General features: G+C 29.2%; 2 protein-coding genes and 1 pseudogene across 4 annotated transcripts; 1 reads left to right on the plus strand and 2 right to left on the minus strand.

Moving 5' to 3' along the window:
* Positions 1-2,158: 2,158 nt before the first annotated feature.
* LOC8275729 (probable glutathione S-transferase) lies at positions 2,159-4,701 on the minus strand. Of its 2 annotated transcripts, none has more exons than XM_002532477.4 (3): positions 4,592-4,701; positions 3,672-4,023; positions 2,159-2,992 (listed from the first exon to the last, which is right to left on the minus strand). In XM_002532477.4, the coding sequence occupies exons 2-3, from the start codon at positions 3,984-3,986 to the stop codon at positions 2,624-2,626; spliced, it is 684 nt and encodes a 227-aa protein (XP_002532523.2). In that variant the 5' UTR covers positions 3,987-4,023; positions 4,592-4,701; the 3' UTR covers positions 2,159-2,623. The 2 variants fall into 2 exon arrangements, with proteins under 2 accessions (XP_002532523.2, XP_025015463.2); XM_025159695.2 differs by having other exon boundaries at positions 3,672-3,930; positions 4,592-4,662.
* Positions 4,702-5,403: 702 nt separating this feature from the next.
* On the minus strand, positions 5,404-5,954 carry LOC8275728 (annotated as a pseudogene).
* A 2,832-nt stretch (positions 5,955-8,786) lies between these two features.
* On the plus strand, positions 8,787-17,380 carry LOC8275727 (cyclin-dependent kinase D-3). 2 transcript variants are annotated; one of them, XM_015727450.3, is made up of 8 exons: positions 8,787-8,999; positions 9,755-10,578; positions 11,274-11,572; positions 11,655-11,763; positions 12,218-12,343; positions 13,974-14,209; positions 14,283-14,603; positions 16,784-17,380. In XM_015727450.3, exons 2-8 carry the CDS (start codon positions 10,474-10,476, stop codon positions 16,839-16,841), a joined length of 1,254 nt encoding a protein of 417 aa, XP_015582936.1. In that variant the 5' UTR covers positions 8,787-8,999; positions 9,755-10,473; the 3' UTR covers positions 16,842-17,380. The 2 variants fall into 2 exon arrangements, with proteins under 2 accessions (XP_015582936.1, XP_002532521.2); XM_002532475.4 differs by having other exon boundaries at positions 8,787-10,578.
* Positions 17,381-19,839: the final 2,459 nt, after the last annotated feature.

A 19,839-nucleotide genomic window follows, 5' to 3' on the forward strand; every position in this document is an offset into this window, starting at 1 on the left:
AATTGTTTTGCAATCTTATCATATTTTTCTAATTTTAACAAATTGGTATACTTAAATAAGAAATAAAGATATAATAAATAATTGAATAAAATGGATAAAATGGTGATAAATTAAATTATTAAAATTGTATAAAATATTATAAATGTGATTTTAATATTAATATTAATATTGGTTAATTATAAAAATATAAAATATAAGTAGGTTCTAAAATAATTTTTCATGACTTATAATCTATAATTTATAATTATTCAATATTTATATTGCATGACCAATACTTAATTACTTAACATAATTAAAAATTCATGCTTTCTCTTTATAAGATATGAATTTTTCTAATTTTTTTCAAAATTTTGGTTAATATATGTTAATTATTAGTCTTAATAGGGTAGAAGATTATTTTAGGTGACTTACTATACAGTCTCATATTTTGTCTAGTTACTCTTTGAAAGATAACCCTTATAATAGGTGGAGGGAAATCTTAAAATTGAGATCTCTAACTCTAAAGGTAAAAACTATTATTTTATTCTAATTAAATATACAGTTTTCTTATTACAATTAAATTTTATATTAGTTACTAAATATTTTAATTTTTATTCTTTTCTAATTGTAATTAATTTATTATTTACTTATTCTAATTAAATTATATCTTAAACAATTATATATTTAAATTTGTATATCAATTTGCTAAAATTAAAGAATTATGACAAAATTGCAAACAAATTAAAGTTTGTGATGTTATTTGCAATTAAGCAAAGGTAATTCTTTACATGGTATCTATGTGGAATAGCTCAGCCAGCTCCAGTGCCACATCAGAAAGATTACGCTGGATTTTTCAACCGGTACTTTATATTGCAAAAATTATAAAATCCATACTTAAATTTATCAAAATTAAAAAATCATATTGAATTTAAAAATGTATTATAAATTATGATTATTTTTGCAGTTAGCCCAAAGATAAACAAATTAATTTTGTGCTTGTACTAGATATTAAGGAGAGATAATCATAATAATGTTAACTTACGATTATAAAGATGATTATAAAGAAAAGAAAAACAAAAGCTTGCAAATTGGTAAAACTCAACATATTTAAAAATTTATGCTATCTCTCCAAAATTTGAAAAGTCGACCCAAAGAAAAAAAGAAAACATCTCCAATGCATTATTTATATATATCAAGTTATTTATCTTAAAAAGTCATTTCATAAATAAGATTATAATGAACTTTTTAATCTTTGAATATAAAATAAAAAGTTGGTTTAGCTCTTTATATTTGGAGCCTTAAATTTTATTTTTTATATTAATTTTTAATAGATAATACTATAAATTTTATTAATTAGTACTTTTGGTTTTATTTTTTTATTAGCAAAACTTAAAAAGAAAAGAAGAGAGAAATTAAAATTATTAATATTTTTAAAAATAAAATAAAATATAACATAAAATAAAATAAAAATAATTTATTAAATTGAAGTTAAAGTATTTTTATTTTTATAATTAACTATTTCTAGATATTTTATTAAATAAATGATACTCTTTAAAATAAAGTGCTCTTAGTATAAATGAAGCATAAATTCCTCTTAAAAATCTCAATACTAGAAAGTATAAGCAAAGATATATATGGTAAAAAGAAAATTTAGATATAAAGAGAATTGGTCAATTGAGTTAGAAAAGAGATGCCAAAATACTGATCCAAAAAGAATAAATATTTAAATGTGATGAAACTTGTGTTGTCCAAATAATTTTTATAAAATGATATTATTTTATTTATCTCTTAAGAAATTAATCAGCTAAGAATTTTAAAATTTATCTTATCAATTTAAATTAATATCTTTTTATGAAATTGTAAAGCTAAGAAGTCTGTAGAGTTTTTTTTTCTAATCTTACATATATCAACTTATCTTTTTCAAATTTAAATGATAATAAATTTTTATTTTTATTTTTAATTATGTAAAAAATAATAAAATTTTATAATTTTTTCATAATTTTAAATTTTTATCATTATTTTTTCATTAAAATCTTTCCACTAAAAGGACATACCATAAAGTTATTTTCTGTAGTAACATTTTAACAAAATAAATTATATTTTATCAATAACTACTCTTCGAAGCCCATAAATCTTATGGAAGAAGAAAATAAAGTGATGAAAAAGAATAATAAAACAATCATAAAATGGACCTGATTGTCAATAAATAGTATAGGATTTAGTTTTACATAGAAGAAGAAGAGGGAGACAAGAACCAAACTATTCTTTCCAGACCTCTCTGAAACATGTTCATCAAACCATTTTATTGAACCAATGTGAGCCTTAGCGCAGCCATAAGGGTGTGTTTGGAATTACGATTGAATGATGAGAAAAATATATTTGAAATTTTTTAATTAATATATTAATATTTTATAATCTGTTTTTTTACCAAATCTATTTTTTAAAATCTTTTTCAAAAATAACTTCTAAAATCTTAAAAAATAAAATAAAAACTAAAGTTAGAAAACGAAATTACTTTTCCAACCTTAGTGCCAAAAAGGACCCGTAAAAGTTGCTTCTCTAGTGATACTAGAGACACCCCTTTCTTATTTCATCTTCTCAAGAAAAGCACAAAGAAGTTACACCTAAAATGGAAGCCAATATTCTACTTCTTGTTGGGTATGGCAGAGGAACGAATGTAGGCAACACTGCGAGTGAAGTAGTCAACAATCTGATCTCTTGGTGGAAGGCATTCTTGGATGAGAGGAACTTCATTGAAGCTCTGAACCCATTCACTAAGAGAAGGGAATTTCTCAGAATCAACCAATTTCATGGCCCCAACTTCTTCCATAACATTCAGCCAATGAGGGATCCAACCAATTACTATATCCAAGTATCCTATCTTTTCTCCATTGAAAAATTTCTTCCCTTTTATTTGCTCCTCAAGGAATGCAAGTGATTCCATTGCGGACGCTATAGCATTCTCCTTTTGTTCTCCTTCTTGCCAACATGCATCGAACGTACCATACAAGCACTACAATTGAAGCGTCATACAAAAATATCGATTACGATGATCACTATTATGTTAAAAAAAATAAAACGGACATTTTAAATATCTCAAACCTTTTATAAGATATCAATAAACAAATGTCTATCTTATAATTAGACTTGTCTATATACTTAGGTATTTGTCCAGCCCGTCTAAGTATGCCTGTTAAGTTTTAAATTTATACATGTATTTTTTTATTTTAGGTTCGTCTGAGTCCGAATTTAAAAAGTTTAATTATTTTTTTAATCAAATTTAAAAATATTATTTTTTTTAGGCTTGTCTAACAAGCCCGACCTAATCTAAAAATTATAAAGCAAAGATTATAATATTTCTTGTAAAAAAATCAGTTTTGATTAAAATTTAAACACGTATATCCGGACTTGAGTCTAGACTTGAAAAATTTAATTCAACCGAGTCGGTCGGAACCCAACCTGGCCGAAGTTTATCTATTTATAATGTAAAATGCTTTAAAATTTTAAATTGATTATTAATAATAGCTAGCTTCGTTGCTATAAATCCGATTTATATAACAAAGGATGAAAATTCGAGTTCCGTAAGAGTTTATTCAATTTCTATTTGGAAATTTTATTTAGAAAGAAAACCACAAAATGTGAAACAAAAGAAGAAAGATTTAAATCTAAGCAAATTCAAGTTCATCAAGTACCTTCTCATCAGCAAATTTAGCCCAAAAGCGAGCCATGGCTCTCTCATAAGGATCTTGAGGCAACAAAGGGTTGTGTTTCCATGTCTCATCAATGTACTCGAGGATGACAAGTGACTCTGCAACTGGGTTTTCACCATGGACAAGAACTGGGACCTTCTTGTGGACAGGGTTGTACTTAAGAAGGATAGGACTCTTGTTCATCAAGTCTTCCTTCAAGTTCTCATAATCCACACCTTTAAGCTTCAGAGCCCATTCAATTCTTGTGCAGAATACACTTGTTTCAGAGCCAATCAACTTCACTTCTCCCATATTCATTAGTATTTAACTTGCAAAACTTGTTCTTCTTTTCTTTCTTTGGATTAAAAGTGAAGAATTTTAGTGTAGAGGAATTGTGGTATTATAGTGTTATTATATATATGATACCTTGGTTGACCTCTTAGAATTATACACTAAGAAAATGATAGGAACGTGCAATGCATTATGCATTATCAAATTGTTGGGTATCTTACATATATATATATATAATTGAATTAATGTAACAAAAAATATTAGGTTTTGATATTTTGAAAGATAGAAAAAATACTTTTATTTTATTCTATCAATATATTAAATTATATGTTCATAATTCATCTTTTATATTAATATTTATTAATAGGTTATCATAAATAAATTATCTCAGACAGTAAATATTTTTTTATATATTAAACTAATTATTATGATAAAATATATACATATGAAGTCGAGTTGTATTGTTATATTTTATTATAAATTTAATTTATATATATGATGTGGACATAAATATTGAGATTGTTTGAATTTAAAGAAGTCATTTTTCTTTGTTGCTAGTGAGTCAATACCAACATGTCAAGTAATAGGAGAGAAAATATCATTTAATTTTCTTAATATTTATTTATACTTACTATTCTTTTAAGCCCTCCCTTAACAGAAGAATCAAACACACCGTTAAGCTCTGGTGACGTGGCAATTGTCTCTATTACAATAAAAAAAAGACCCGTCACAACTGATATGTCAATAAATGATTGGCTAACAATAAATTAAAAAATATAAATAAGTTTCATTAAAAAGAAAACAGATAATATGCATTAATACATTAAACAAATATAACAACTAATTTTTATTAAAAAAAGATAAAAAAGTTACAGTTTTTTATACCAACCGTTCACCGTCACCGTCACCGCCACCATTTTCACTACCACCCACCACCACCGCCACCACTATCGCTGATCAACAAAAAAAACCCACATAAATTAACATCAATGTAAATAATAAACTGATAACAAACAAACTTACCGCCACCATTTGCTTCATTAGTAGTTCTGTCGCTACTGCAAGATTGTTGCTGCTGCTATTGGTGGTGGCGCTGGATGGCTAGGTCGATTTATTAAAAAAACAACGAGGGAGAGAGGTTGTTTGAGTTTCTCGAGCTCTTAAAAAATGGCTAGGTCTTCTTGTTCTTTATTGATAGATTTTCCTTGTGAAATTGATTCTTTCATTTGGATGAACAAATAAACATAAAAAGAAATGAAATTGAAAGCAATACAACACTCATTTCCTTAGGAGAATATTAATAAATTGATAGAATCCTTAACTGCACAAAATTCAGAATGCTACTGATTTTACAAAAATTGACAACCTCCTCGCCGATGCCGACTGTAGTTTGCTCCTCTGATCTCTGCCAGATTGCTCAGCGTCTTGAACGCCTCGAAACCGCCATGCTTAACTCTCATTCTTCCCATATTTTAATCCTCGCATCTTATACTGTTTATATAACCCATTCAGTCTTTCTTTATGGGTATAATCTCTCCTTTCCAAATTTTGCCAGTCTTTGAAATTATCCTCAAACCTCTTCTTGGTCTCTTTTACGAGTAACTTTCTTATCCTTAGTAACCAAAGCATCGAGAGTCGCCACATCCTTCAAATCAACATCAAGTGTGTATCTTGTTAGCATTAAATGGTTGCAGTTAACCACCTTCATAAGTGCCTTCACTCGAGATTTCTTTGCTGTCTTCGTAGCAGAGTCTTTCTTGATCACTTTTGCTGGGTACTTTGATATCCAGCGACAAGGCAATGCCCATAGGGAGGTCACGTGATCCATCATCGAAGGATCTCAGAATCACGGCTTTGCGCCCTGCGTAGCGCCCTTGCATGAGGATTACGACTTTGTTGGGCTTCAAGAACTTCACCATTTCTGGTTCTTGCTGCTGCGACCTGGATGAGCTTTGCTTGTTTATTTGTTGTCTCGTGATTGTGGGTTCATTCAAAAAGAAGGGTGTAAAAGAACTAATTGTAAGTAATAATTTAAGAGTAAAAACTATTTAAATAATAAAATAAATTATTAAGATTTATTTTCTTTAATTGATAGACCCATTTAAATACACATTATTAAGACCGTTTGAATTCTTCTATTAAAGAAAGGGTTTAAATTCATGTTTTTGACACTTTAAAGATTTATTTGCACCTGAAAATAATTTAAAGACTAGTCTGCTCATCGCACCAAACTGTGAGGATAAAAATACACTTTCTTTCATATAATTATTATATATATATTGTAGAATTATTTAATTATATTAATATATTTTTATATGTGAATTTTAGTCTTTTAATAACATATTAAGTTTATTTATTGATACCTTAATAACTTAATATAAAATTCACAAATCAAAAATATATATATTTAGAAATGAGTTTACCATAAAAGATAATCTTATTATTATCACATTAAAACCTCGATAAATTAATATTCGATAAATTGATAACCTCAACTAAATAATAATTTTCTCTGGTCTCGACTTGAGCTAATATAAGATAAAATAATAATTTCACTAAATTATAAGATAATAATTTAAAAAAAAAAAATTAAATCTATGAAAAATATAAAATAATAATTAATTAAATACATTTAAAAATTATATATATTGCATAAATTCATAAAATAAAACACTTTCTAAGTAACTTTTATTTTTAAATTTTATTCTTTCGTAAAATATGTATCTATAGTCAATTGTTTCTTCTTTGCAAGTAAACTAAATTCAATTTCATCTTTAGTCTTTTGCAAAGTATAGACTACATCTGGTATATTTTTCTCATTTTGAAGCAAGTAATTTTTAAGATCTTCACCGCAAAAAAAAAAAAAAATCTCTTTTAGAGAAACATGTGGTAAAACAGTACTATCATCTGGATCTTGATCGTCATTAGCTGGTACACTCATTACTCCTCCAATAATTTCTTCATTTGTTGGTGATTCCATTAAAACTTCATTTTCACTAGGATAATTCAAAATCTGCTTAATGTTCATAGCATTTCTATAGTGCAGATTAGAAATAACTTTTTCAAGTTCATGAACTCCTTCAACATCACTTATTTCTTGTTCTAGAGGCATACCTTCCTCGGATCGAATTTTGTAATGTTTGAAACAATTTGCAATAGTTGTTGTCTTCACATCAATATTCCAAGCAGCCTTAATAAAAATTGATAGCATCTAGCACATTAATTTTTCAGGATTTATTGCTCCCACTTCATAGCCTTCCAAAATACTAGAATAAAAACGATGCTGATAATAAACTTTAAGTGTTCGAATAATTCCAGCATCACATGGTTGAATTTTTTATGTTGTATTTGGAGGCAAAAAGAATAATTCAATATTTCTCAAACCTTCAATAACCTTGGGATGGGCTAAGCAATTGTCTATGATAAGCAGCACCTTTATACCGACCATTCTATTGTCAAACCAACGAACTAATTCTTGAAAAAGTAATCCAGTCATCCATATCTTTTTGTTGGCTCGATAATGACAATTAAGATTGCCAATATTCACATTTTTAAAGCATTTGGGATTAGCAAACTTACCAATAATCTATAGAGGTACTTTATCTGAACCATCTCCATTGCAAGAAACAGTAACAATAAGTCTTTCCTTATCATTTTTTTGTCCTTCTAATTGCTTTGTAGCTAGTGAATGATCAGCTTGCAAACGATAAAATAATCATGTTTCATCCATATTATAAATATCCTTCCAATGAAACTTGAATTTAAGGTAAAGTATTTTCAATATTCTCCATGACAACTGAACCACTTTCATCGAACTTTCTATAAGACTTAATCCCATGTCTCGCCTTGAACCACTTTAGCCAACCACTTGAGAAGTTAAAGTTTGAATCTGCATCGCCATATATTTTCTATAGAAACTCTTTTGCTTTAGTTTGAATAATTTCTCCGGTCATGTTCATTTTCTCTTGATATTGGAGAAACCACTCATACAATACCTTTTCTAATTCGGGATATTTGGCTGATTTGTGCCTTTTAACATTTCTATTTGTTATCCTTTTGACAAATATTCTACTGACCTTTTGAAAGTATTTGATATTGTTCCTTGGCTGAGGGAGAGACCAAACTTTTGTTGAATTCATTGTTGCAAATCTTTTTAACTGGAAGAGGGATGCTCATTTTTGTACTCATACGATACTTTTCGCATCTCATCTGTTAGTGTAGATTTTTTTACACCTTTCAAATGAGAAGCCACGAGGGAGAAGATATATATGAATTTTTATATTTTGATATATGAAATTAAAATGCATATTTCTATTTATAAACATTTATTGCACTTGAAACACTTCATATTCTAATATACATACATGCATGCATTGCATTTTAAACCATATCATTCCTAAAATTAGCTCTGATACAATGTACATTGTTCACCATACATCTAGAATATCAAAGATCATTTCTAAATTCTTTAATCTCTTCATTAATTTTATATGAATTTAATAAAAATAATATATAAAATATTAACTATTTTTTAAAATAATAAATATTAATTTATTAATAAATTAATAAAATATTAATTTATAATAAAATAATAATCTCTATAAGATAATAACTTTTTATGGTTTCAAGATTATTATTTTATAGAAATTTTACTGTATGTATAATAATAAAACTTAAAAGATATATACTGTTTTATTTTACATCATAATAAATTAAATAATTAATATTTACTTTTAAGCGTACGTGAATAAAAAATACTTGTAATTCTATAAAAATTTAAAGTTGTATAAAATTATTTATTATTATTATTATTATTATTGTTGTGTTAACGAATATATTAAAACTAGAGGAAAGTTTCCACCATAGCTATTTGCTTACTCGTTCATCTCGTTTCCTACCTACTTTTTCTCAGATAACCCTTGAGTTCACCTCTGATCACATACCAGACAACAGTCTGTCCTCAAAGCAAAACTCTCACTCACTCACCCAATACGACCACGTACCAGCAGCTCCGTTCCTCTTTCCTTTTCATCAATTTAGGTATTTTCTAATTTCCTCCCTTCTTTTCACTCTTAATAATTTCCATTTTTTATTGCTATTGTTATTGTTATTGTTATTATTATAATATTTGATTGCTGGCCAATATAAAAGGAGTCCCTAAATTATTCTCGCTATTTAACGCGTTTACGGGATTTTGGATCTCCTAAACCCTAATTGTTGGTGCTGGAATTAGCTTATGCATTGTTGCAATTATGTTTTTACTTGTTCTCTATTACAGAATTGTTAGAAAGATTAACTGTTTGTTCAGTTTTGTGCTTTCTGTTTCCTTTTCTTGTAAACTTGATTGTAATTATGGTTCATAATTGATTGTTAAGAGGTTAGGGTTTGAGGGTGTTTCTTTTTGCATTCCATGTGGCATTGAAATGTTTAGCTTTTTTAGGTATATTTAGTCTTAAATCTCATAAGAAAAATTTCGTGAATACTTTTGTTTGTTAATGTAAGTGCCTTTTCACTATTTTAAATTTGTGAAAAACCCAATACCATTCAATTTACTTCATGTTGTTATATATTCATGAGCAGTAATAACATAGCAAATTAAGAGCAATATCTCCCTACACCGCACTACAGAACTCATATCTATTATTCTTCTGTTAAAGAATTGCTTACTAGACAAAATAGAATGAATATAGAAATGCTGCTACGTACTTTTTCAACTTCTGTTTCAGTTAGAGGATTGCTGTTTTAGTTTCTTGTGTATTCTTTTTCCTTCTCATTCTGGGTAATCATTCTTTTAGGCACATGTTTGTACTTGTGATGGAAAAATAATAAAGCTGGATTGTTTGGCTTGTGAATTGGAGAAAGCCATCTGCTTTACTTGACTTGCCTGTTTCAGCAGCCTTACTACGGCAAAGGCTGACTCAGCACACATAGCTGTATAGCTTGCCTGCTGCACATATAGATGCAGCACTTTACTATTGCAAGAGATAACTATAGCTATACTGGATAGACTTCGTTGTTGGTCTAATTGTGCCGAGTCTCTTGTGTACTGTGATACTTAGTTTTGACACCTAGAGAGGTGTTTCACTATTCATTTTGTGCTGCTTTACCGTGCACCTGCTCTAACATCTTTAATATATCTATTAATATACTTATGAGCAAACATTGAGGCGTAATTAAACTCTATAAATTAGAACAAGGGGATAACCACCCTTACTCAACTTCCTTCTCTTCTTTTCCCTCCTTCGCTCCCTATTTCATCCTCCCAACTGCCAAACACACTGCAAAACATCAACTGTTTCTCTCACCCCCTCTTCCTCACTCTCTCTGGCTCAGTGACCTTCCTTCAAGCTCGTTTTAACACTTCTAGTTCACTGTATAGAACACCAAAAGGGACCACATGTCTAAATCCTAATTCCCGAGTGATATTTTTCTAAAATTAATATAAAATATCAATTTTGATAATCTGTCATATAAGTATCCACTAAAAGAAACAGGAAAGGAAAGAAAAGCAATAATGTCTGAAAATGATGGAGAAAAGAAAGTGGCTGATAGGTATCTAAAGCGCGAAATACTGGGTGAAGGTACTTATGGAGTTGTCTACAAAGCCATTGATACTAAGGTAAGGCCTAAGAATCCTATTTACATGTGCTTGCCTTTGCATCTCTTATAATTATATCTGTTTCGTATTATAAGTTTGGATATATTATCAATGAGTGTACTTTCAGGTTCTTCTGTTCTTTTTTATTTTCTGAAGTAGGGGAGAAAAGGAAAAGGAAAAAAGGTTTGCTTTAGAGGTTTTACTTAGCCTTTCAAATTGGTTGCGGACGCTAGAATGTATTGAATCTTTGGCCATCTTTTCATTTTTTTTTCTGTTAGTTACAATAAGTTGTTATAATGCACTGTTTTGGTAAATTGAAATAAAATATTTGTATATTACTATGGTTATGATTCCAAATTGATTAACAATGTCTGAGAGAGGTCTAATCAAGTTATTAGAATTTTTAGCTGATTTTATCAAGCAGTCAGACAGTGCAGTCTGTTTCTAAAGTCCATATATCGAACTTACTTTAAGTTTTCCTTGAAGTGGCATTGTGAAATATGCTAGTTTTTTTCTTCTGTTTCTTAGGCATTTCAGCTTACTGTTCCTGCATTAGGTGTTTTTATCAATGTTTTTCTCTTCTAATTTCAGCACAAGAGTTTCATGTGGAGTTTAGATGAATATAATGCTAGTATTCTGAAATTTTTTGAATAGCTAAAAATGAAAGTGATAGTGTTTTCTATTTGATCTGATGGATCAGTGTCTAACATATGCAGACTGGACAAACAGTTGCAATTAAAAAAATTCGGCTTGGGAAGCAAAAGGAAGGGGTTAATTTTACTGCACTTAGAGAGATTAAACTGCTTAAAGAGATTAAAGACCCAAATATCATCGAGTTGATTGATGCATTCCCCCACAAGGGGAACTTGCATCTCGTGTTTGAGTTCATGGAGACTGATCTTGAAGCGGTCATTCGTGATCGAAACATTTTCCTTTCACCAGCTGACATAAAGTCTTACTTTCAAATGACATTGAAAGGATTGGCTGTTTGCCACAAGAAATGGGTTCTCCATAGGTATTGCTCTTGTACTGGAACTAGTTTGTGCGGTTTATAATTCCTAAATGTTGTCTCAAATATCTGTGATTGTGTCTTACAGGGACATGAAGCCAAACAATTTGTTGATAGCTCCTAATGGACAGCTCAAACTTGCAGATTTTGGTTTAGCTCGTATATTCGGAAGCCCAGATCGCAAGTTCACTCACCAAGTATGCTTCTTCTCAGATAACTGCTCTTGATTCTTTTTAGTGTGTAAGCTCAAGACTAAGGATTTTGATCAGTAGCCCTGTTATCCTGTTCAGTTAATATTTTCTTTCTTGTGTTTACTGGGAAGAATGCTGCTTATTGACATACTGGAACAAAGCATAATCTGTTCTTAAGTTAGATTTAATAATAAATATCTTCTTTTTGTGTATTTTCTATTTATTTTCTCTCATCATATGTTTTATTTATAGTCTTTTCAAAACAAAAAGTGACCTTTTTGTTGGTTATCTTTTCTGATAGATGGATATCACTTTATATGTTCCTATAATAGTGTTTTATTTTTGTTTTTTTTTTTTTAATTTTATTTATTTATTTAAGTTACCTTCCTGACTGTAATTTTGTGGTTGAACTTGTAACTGAACAACGCTGAACTTACATGCTTTGCGTACCAATCAATAGGTCTTTGCTCGATGGTACAGAGCACCTGAGCTGTTGTTTGGCACCAAGCAATATGGTGCTGGGGTTGATGTTTGGGCAGCAGCCTGTATTTTTGCTGAACTGCTCCTCCGCCGACCATTTCTGCAGGTGATCAGAGATTTTTATTACTAGTCCTTCTAACAATTTGGTTTTGATTACTTGTAGAAATGCTTCATAGTGAGATTTCAGTTTTTATTATTTTATAGGTTATGCTATTATCTTCCTCCTATTTGCTGCTGTTTCTTCAAATATGGGCTGTTATTTTCTTTCTGCACAATTCTAAATGTTCAGATAAGATCATATGTTTTACTATGGAATGGGAGAATGACTTGTCTAACCTTTAAGGACATGAATCTGATCATTGACTTATTTTATTAGTTTCTAAGAAGTTCGTTTGGACTCTACTCCTTTTTATGTTTGAGATAATGTAGTTTCATCATTACTTTCTGAATTTTGGTAGAGTTGGGAGAACAGTTCTCTGTGAATGTGTTGCAGTCTTAAGATTTTAGGATAGGCTGCAGCTAGAAGACAAGAGTGAGGTCTTTTTCAGGATGTGAAAACACAAAAATATAATTTGCAAGGTGGTTTCTTTGAAGTATAGGCTACCCACAGAGCCTGCTTTGCAAATGACTTTGGGGAGCTCATTTGAAGGAAAAGGTAGTTGGAGGATTCAGTTGGGTGAAAGAAGGAGATGGCCAATGGCGAAATGGTGGTTTGATTCAGAGTTCAATACTTATAATTGCGAAGTTAAGAACCCTGTTTTATTGTGGATGGAAATACACAATTGAATACACATTTTCAGGAACTCTTATGTTTAGAATACTGTTATTGGATCTTTGAGATGGTTTAGTTGACTCCTATTTTGCATGGGAATGCTTGGTGATTAGACCGATCATTTTAGAAACAAGAGGTTGGGGATATTGTTCTAAAGATGAAGGGAGATTGGACTCCTACATCTAATTGATTTGCCATGGCCTTTCTCTACAGCTGTTGGATTTGGCAAGATAGTTTCTCAGGTCTTGATTCTTGGGTGAAGCAGGAACACTGTAACTTTAGGAAAACTAGTCTCATCAAATCTAGGTGAAGACTGAACAGCATAAGGATCCAAAGGATGTTTAGCAATGTTGCCCAAGGGAGGGAGACATGGAGGGTGGGAGGAATCAGAAGTTTTGGTAATTATTAATTTGGAGTTAGAATACCCTGAGAATGTCTTCCAATGATATCGTGCATTATAACTTTGATGGTTTGAGGCATTCACTTATTGTGATTGACAAAGTTGTCCTCTCTTATGAACCATTGCTTATAATTGTGCTGACCTATTGTTCAGTTCACCATTGCTTAAGAAAGGATTCAGTAGGAAGAAAGCAGTTTTCTTCTTCAACCATACAAAGGTTATACAGTCAATTTCGGTTAGCTTTCATTGTTCATTAAACTGGTGCTATAAATGGCTATTGCGTTCATGTGGCTACTAAATATCTCTCATCATATGCATGTCCTCATTTGCAAAAAATCTTTTCCTGACTAATAGGTGCTTGGTAATTTTTCTGATTAATATATGGCTGCAGTATAACCTCCTTTTCTCTGGTCAACTTATTTGGCTATTGTTTCAATAATTTTGAGAATTTCTCCACTCCAGATTTTGCAGTTACATTTTGCCCATTTCTTGTGTTTCTGGTGCTATTTATTAGTGAGGCATCCATGTCTAACAATTCTGAATTTCTGATGTGAAATGTTATAGGGAAGTAGTGACATTGATCAATTAGGAAAGATTTTTCAAGCTTTTGGCACTCCATCACCTTCTCAGTGGCCCGATTTAGTATACCTCCCTGATTATGTGGAATACCAATCTGTTCCTGCTCAGCCTTGGCGTAAATTATTCCCAATGGCTAGTGATGATGCTTTAGATCTGTTAATAAAGATGTTTACTTATGATCCAAAAGCTAGAATTACAGCAGAACAGGCATTAGAGCACAGGTATGAAGAACATTGTGCATGAGAAATCCATATTGTCATTGGTTTCTTGCTCTCATTTGTTTTCTCGTTTTAGGTATTTCTCATCTGCACCTCTGCCTACAGAGCCGGCAAAACTCCCTAGACCTGCCCCGAAGCGGGAATCTCTTAATTCTAGGGCTTCAGATTTTAATCCACTCGAGGGACCTACTGTGTTGTCTCCTCCAAGGAAGACAAGAAGAGTGATGCCTGAACGTGAGGGATTTGCGGGAAATGCATATCAAGTTGATAAGAATGATGAACATGGTGATGTCAAACAGGCAGCTGGGAATTACACAGGCAGGAGTGAGCAGGCTCCAATGTCAATAGATTTTTCTGTCTTTGGATCAAGGCCTATGAGCAGACCAACAATTAACAGGTAAAACTATATTATTTATATAGTCCTCCCATATTTATAATGGTTTTTAAACCCTTGTGAATTTCTAAAACACAATAAGTGAACCAAATTATAGCATGCTGCATTGGTAATTGAACTGCAAGATGACTTTTTATTTGTATTCTTAGTATCAGTATCATTGACGGGTTTGGGTTAACACATTTTTTGTTTGAGCAGAATTTTGAGTTTTATAATCTAATAGATAGATGCTTTAATGCTTCGAGTTAGATGTGGGCTGAACAGGAGACTGTAAGAAACTTGTTAGATGCTTCATTGTTGATCATTGCTATGGATGAAAGTCCAAAAATTTATCTGGAAACCTGAAAGTGTAAGGAATCAAGTTTGAGACTTCAGGAAAACTCTCAATGACCTTAATAGTTGAGACAAACATCCATTGAGAATTGGCACTATGCTGTAAGCACAGAGCATACGAAGTGCAACTATTCTGCCTGATATAGTCATGTGTCCCACCTTTCATAAATATCAACTGTCCATTGTGGGAAATACATGTAACATCTTCATTAAAATGACTTGTGGGCTCACTTCTATTCCCCCCTCCCTTTCTTAAGTTGACTTGTTAGTATTAGTTCCATTTGAAAGCATTCATCTTTCTCAATTTATCATATACCTAAGTTTTCAAATTGGACTTGCCTTGTCCTATGTTTTACCATTACAAGCACATGTATTTGAATGCTTTGGCACACCTTTTTATTTTAGCTAGGGATGGGAAGGTTTGTGTTGCTGGTAGGGTCTCCTTAAAGAGTTCAGTTAGTTCATATCTGAAAAAGTTTATGCTTTCCAAGAAGGGACGAAAAAAGCCCCATAAATGATTGTTTTACACTTGTTGCTCGGTTTTTCTAACTTTTAAGTATGTTGTAAGCCAGAACATTTCAGACTATCTAGTATCACTACTTGATGATGAGTTATTTGAAGCTTTTAATTTCTTGGGATAAATACAAAAAAGTACTCTATGGTTTCACGTTTTGGCAATTTTCCGTATGTGTTTTCTGTATATGGTTAAAAACCGTAACAAAAAAAAGTATTTCGCTGTTAAAAAATGTTGATTCATAAGGATTCAACCATCTTTACTCTGATCAACCATTATTATCATATTGCTAATGTTTAATAATATGGATTTAGAATTTAACAACTCAAAACATTATTATTGTTTCACCGACAAATCGATTTTATCGGATCAGTGACTTCTTAAATCACAATTTGACAGTTAAACAATGAAGTTATAAGTTGTTAAGTTTTAAACTCATGTTATCAGACATATACAATATTATAATAATGACTGATTGGAGCGAAGATGGTTGAATTCTTGTGAAACGAGACTTCTTAATTGTAAGATTTTTTTTTTTTTCATGATTTGTAACTACATCTCTCTGGCTAAAAGTATAACACATTAGAAATTGTAAAACAGTTCACATAGTACTCCTTTTGTACTTAAAGGTTCAAGAATTAGTTGTTTGATGAAATTTACTGTTAAACTTAAGTTTCATGAAGTGAATTTTAAATGCTAGATTAACTTCTCATATGTGCATCATGAAGTAGGAATTAAGTTTTCCATTCACATGGTATGACATTAGTGCTGCTGCTGCAGTGACCCTTCTTTTTCTTTCTTCTTTCTTCTTTCAACCGGAGATTTTATTGTGGGAGATGTTAAATATATACAATACTTTTTGTAGGCATATTATGAGTTATTTTGTGCCAAAATGAGTTTTAACACATTACTTGAGTCAATATTAAAGTGATAATGAATTAATTCCTAGGTGAAAGAAAAATGGTGCAAGATTCTCATGTTCCTAAAGTGTCAAAGCCCTCAACCATAGGGAAAATTTTTCCTTGGTAAAATGCTTGATAATAGCTGTATTCTAGTGGACCATGGAATCTGTCATAATTCTTATCAAATTGTTTGAGATAATGCCGAATTAATCTTCTTCATAAAGTTAGGTGTGTTATGACTTGTCTTAGTGCTGAAGGATATACAAGTTGCTATGTACTTTGAATTTTGTGTTCTAATTGATTTACTTATTTCATATGGGTTGTGTTCCCCATTGCTGTAGCCTCTAGTTCTTTCCTTTTTCCTGAAGTCATAGTTTTCTGTACAGCTTGTGCTGTAGGGATTATAATTTATTCTTTTCTTTCTACTCATGCAGTGCTGACAGATCCCATTTAAAGAGGAAACTAGATCTTGAATTCCAGCACCCAGAATAGATACTGTTAACATTACTAATTTTTACTGGATTTGGCAGTCGAGGATGTAATGTTCACTGAGCAAGCAGTTATGAGGTAATGATGTTACTAATGAGTTTGTTGTAATTATGCGGTAGTATGTCCCATTTTCTAAAGTGGGGAGCAAGAGTTTTTCTTGGCTTTTTTTTTTTTTTTTTTTTTTTCACTCAGTTACTACAAGGAAGATTATTATCTTTTCACATGTTTGAAGTCGTGTCACAAAATATTTGTCCAAAAAGTGCAAATAGATATTGTTTTCCTCAATATTAACAGAATTTGGTTTCTAGTCCAGAATGTATGGAAGTATTTCTAAAGAGAGTCACAATATGTATGCTTGAGAGTGAGTGTTTGACCTGCAGCTTGCGGTGCTCAAGCTCCAGTGTAAATCATGTTTTGGTTTGGTCTAGATTGGACAGGTTTTAATGAGGATCCAATGGGTTATTATTTTCTTGTGTATTTGTCAGACCTTTTTCTGATGGAATTTTGCTATTCAATTATAAATGTTCTATTCTTATGATGAAGTTGCAGGACCTGTAATTATTTTCCCTCTTCTGTTCTGTCATGTTCAGTGAAATAGTGACCGATCCTTTGGCCTCTGTAATATGCTGCATGTGATTTACTTGGAATTGTTCTGGACTGCATTTTGAGTGCATGCTCAATGTGAAAGTGTCTATTTGACTTTTGAACTTTCAGAAACCTCACAGTTGAGTTCACCCTTTTTTCATTTTTGTCCAAGTAAGCATAAAACTTTTATACTTTTTAGTCTTTCTGACCTCTTATAGTAACATCCAATTTTACCTTTGATATTTTTGCATGGACCAATTTGCCCTAATTGTTTCAAAAAAGTTTTTTTTTTTTTCCTAACATATAATAAAAGAAATAATTTCAGTTCATTAAAGAAAGTAACATTCATAATTGAAATGAAAACATATGATATTTATAATTTATACCATCATCATATTCCACTCTTTGTATTTCCAAAATCAAAGAGTTCATGTGTATTTTTTTTATTCCATTTTTAGTGAAGATTTTTTTTCAATTTTTTAATCTTTGTAAATCTTAGTATTTAGAAGTCGTATACATTATTTTGCTGTTTAAGCAATAAAAGTTATTTTTATTACTTTTTAGGATTTTCTTTCTCTTTTTGAAAAAGTAGGGTAAAATTGGCCATTGAGAAAGGTTCATGCAAAAACTTATAATTTAAGAAAAAGTAGAAGAGACTTGAGTAGGTTTAAAAATTCAAGGTTTTGAAATAGGGTGAATTGACCCATTATGAAAAGTTTTAAGGGTCAAATTGGCCTTCATTCTGGAGCTTTGCAAAAAGGGTGCTAGTCAAGTACAAAATTATTTTTATAAACTAGAAGTTTATTTGGGTGTTATAAGTCTATTATTATTATTATTGTCGTTATTATTATTTTGATTATAAATTCTTTTAGTATTTAATATAATTTATTTTAGAAAAATAATAATAATAAGCTAATTATTTATAGTAGATTAATCATTTTTAAATTTTTTTAATTTTTTTAAAAATTTTAAAATTTTATTAGTGTAATAATATAAAAATTATTTTAAAATTAGTTTTAATATTATATAAATTAATATTATCAATATAATTGATATTACTATTTTTAGCAATAAAAATTATTATATAATTGAAAAATAATTTATTAGTAAATAATATTTAAAAATATTATTTTCTAATTATAAAATTAATTTATTAGTTAATTTAATATTAAAATATAATTAAAATATTATTTTTTAGAATAATTATTGTTTAATTAAAAATTAATTATTATTTAGTTAAAAATTAATTTATTATTAATATATTATTATGTTTAATTAGGAACGTAACTTATTAATTAATAAACTAATAAAAATAATTATAAAATTATACATAAGCTTGAATCTCATTTGTTAAAATGAGTACACATGTCAAAAGAATTTTAGATCTCGGAAATTAATATATACTAGTCGTTTATTCGTGCGTTGAACGGTCGTTTTATTATTTTAATTATAAAATCAAGTTGATAGATACAATCTAATAAAATTCTTAATATTTAATACTGTTTTGTAGAATTTTTAAAAATAATAACAAGCTAACTAGTTTTAATTGTTTTAAAATATTAAAAAATTTTAAAATTTTAAATCTTTTTAATGCAATAATATAAAAGTTATTTATTAGTTAATTTTAATATTATAAATTAACATATCAATGTAATTAATATTACTATTTTTAGAATTAAAAATTTATTATATAAATTAAAATTTAATTTATTATTAAATATAATATTAAAAATATAATTTTAAGATGTTATTTCTGTATTAGAATTATTATTTAATTACAAAGATTTTAATTAATATAATATTAAAATATAATTAATATTTTATTTTTTAGAATAGATTTAATATCATTATCCGATTAGAAAATTATTTATTAGTTAATATAATATTATAATATAATTAATGTGCTACTATTTCTTAAGATATGATTAGTATTAGTATCTGATTAGAAAATTATCTATTAGTTAATATAATATTAAAATATAATTAATGTTTTATCTCTTACAATTAGAGTCCGTGTTTAGTTAGGAATGTAATTAATTAATCAATAAATTAATAGAAGAAAAATTATAAAATTATACATAAGCTTGAATCTCACGTGTCAAAAGTAGTATATATGTCAAAATAAAATTCTATGTGTCAAAAATTAAATATACATATCAAAAATGTTTAGAATTGAGAAATTAATATATATATATATATATATATATATATATAGACTAGTCGTTTACTCCTACGTTACACGGTTGTTATTACTATTTCGATTATAAAATTAAGTTGATAAATACAATTTAATAAAATATTTAATATTTAATATTAATTAATAATATTTTAAAAAAATAGCAAACTAACTATTTTTCAATATCCTTAATTTTTTAAAATTTCTTAAAATTGTATTCGTGCAATAATATAAAAATTA

This window comes from Ricinus communis, unplaced genomic scaffold (assembly GCF_019578655.1).
Source record: "Ricinus communis isolate WT05 ecotype wild-type unplaced genomic scaffold, ASM1957865v1 Ctg15, whole genome shotgun sequence".
Lineage (NCBI taxonomy): Eukaryota > Viridiplantae > Streptophyta > Magnoliopsida > Malpighiales > Euphorbiaceae > Ricinus > Ricinus communis.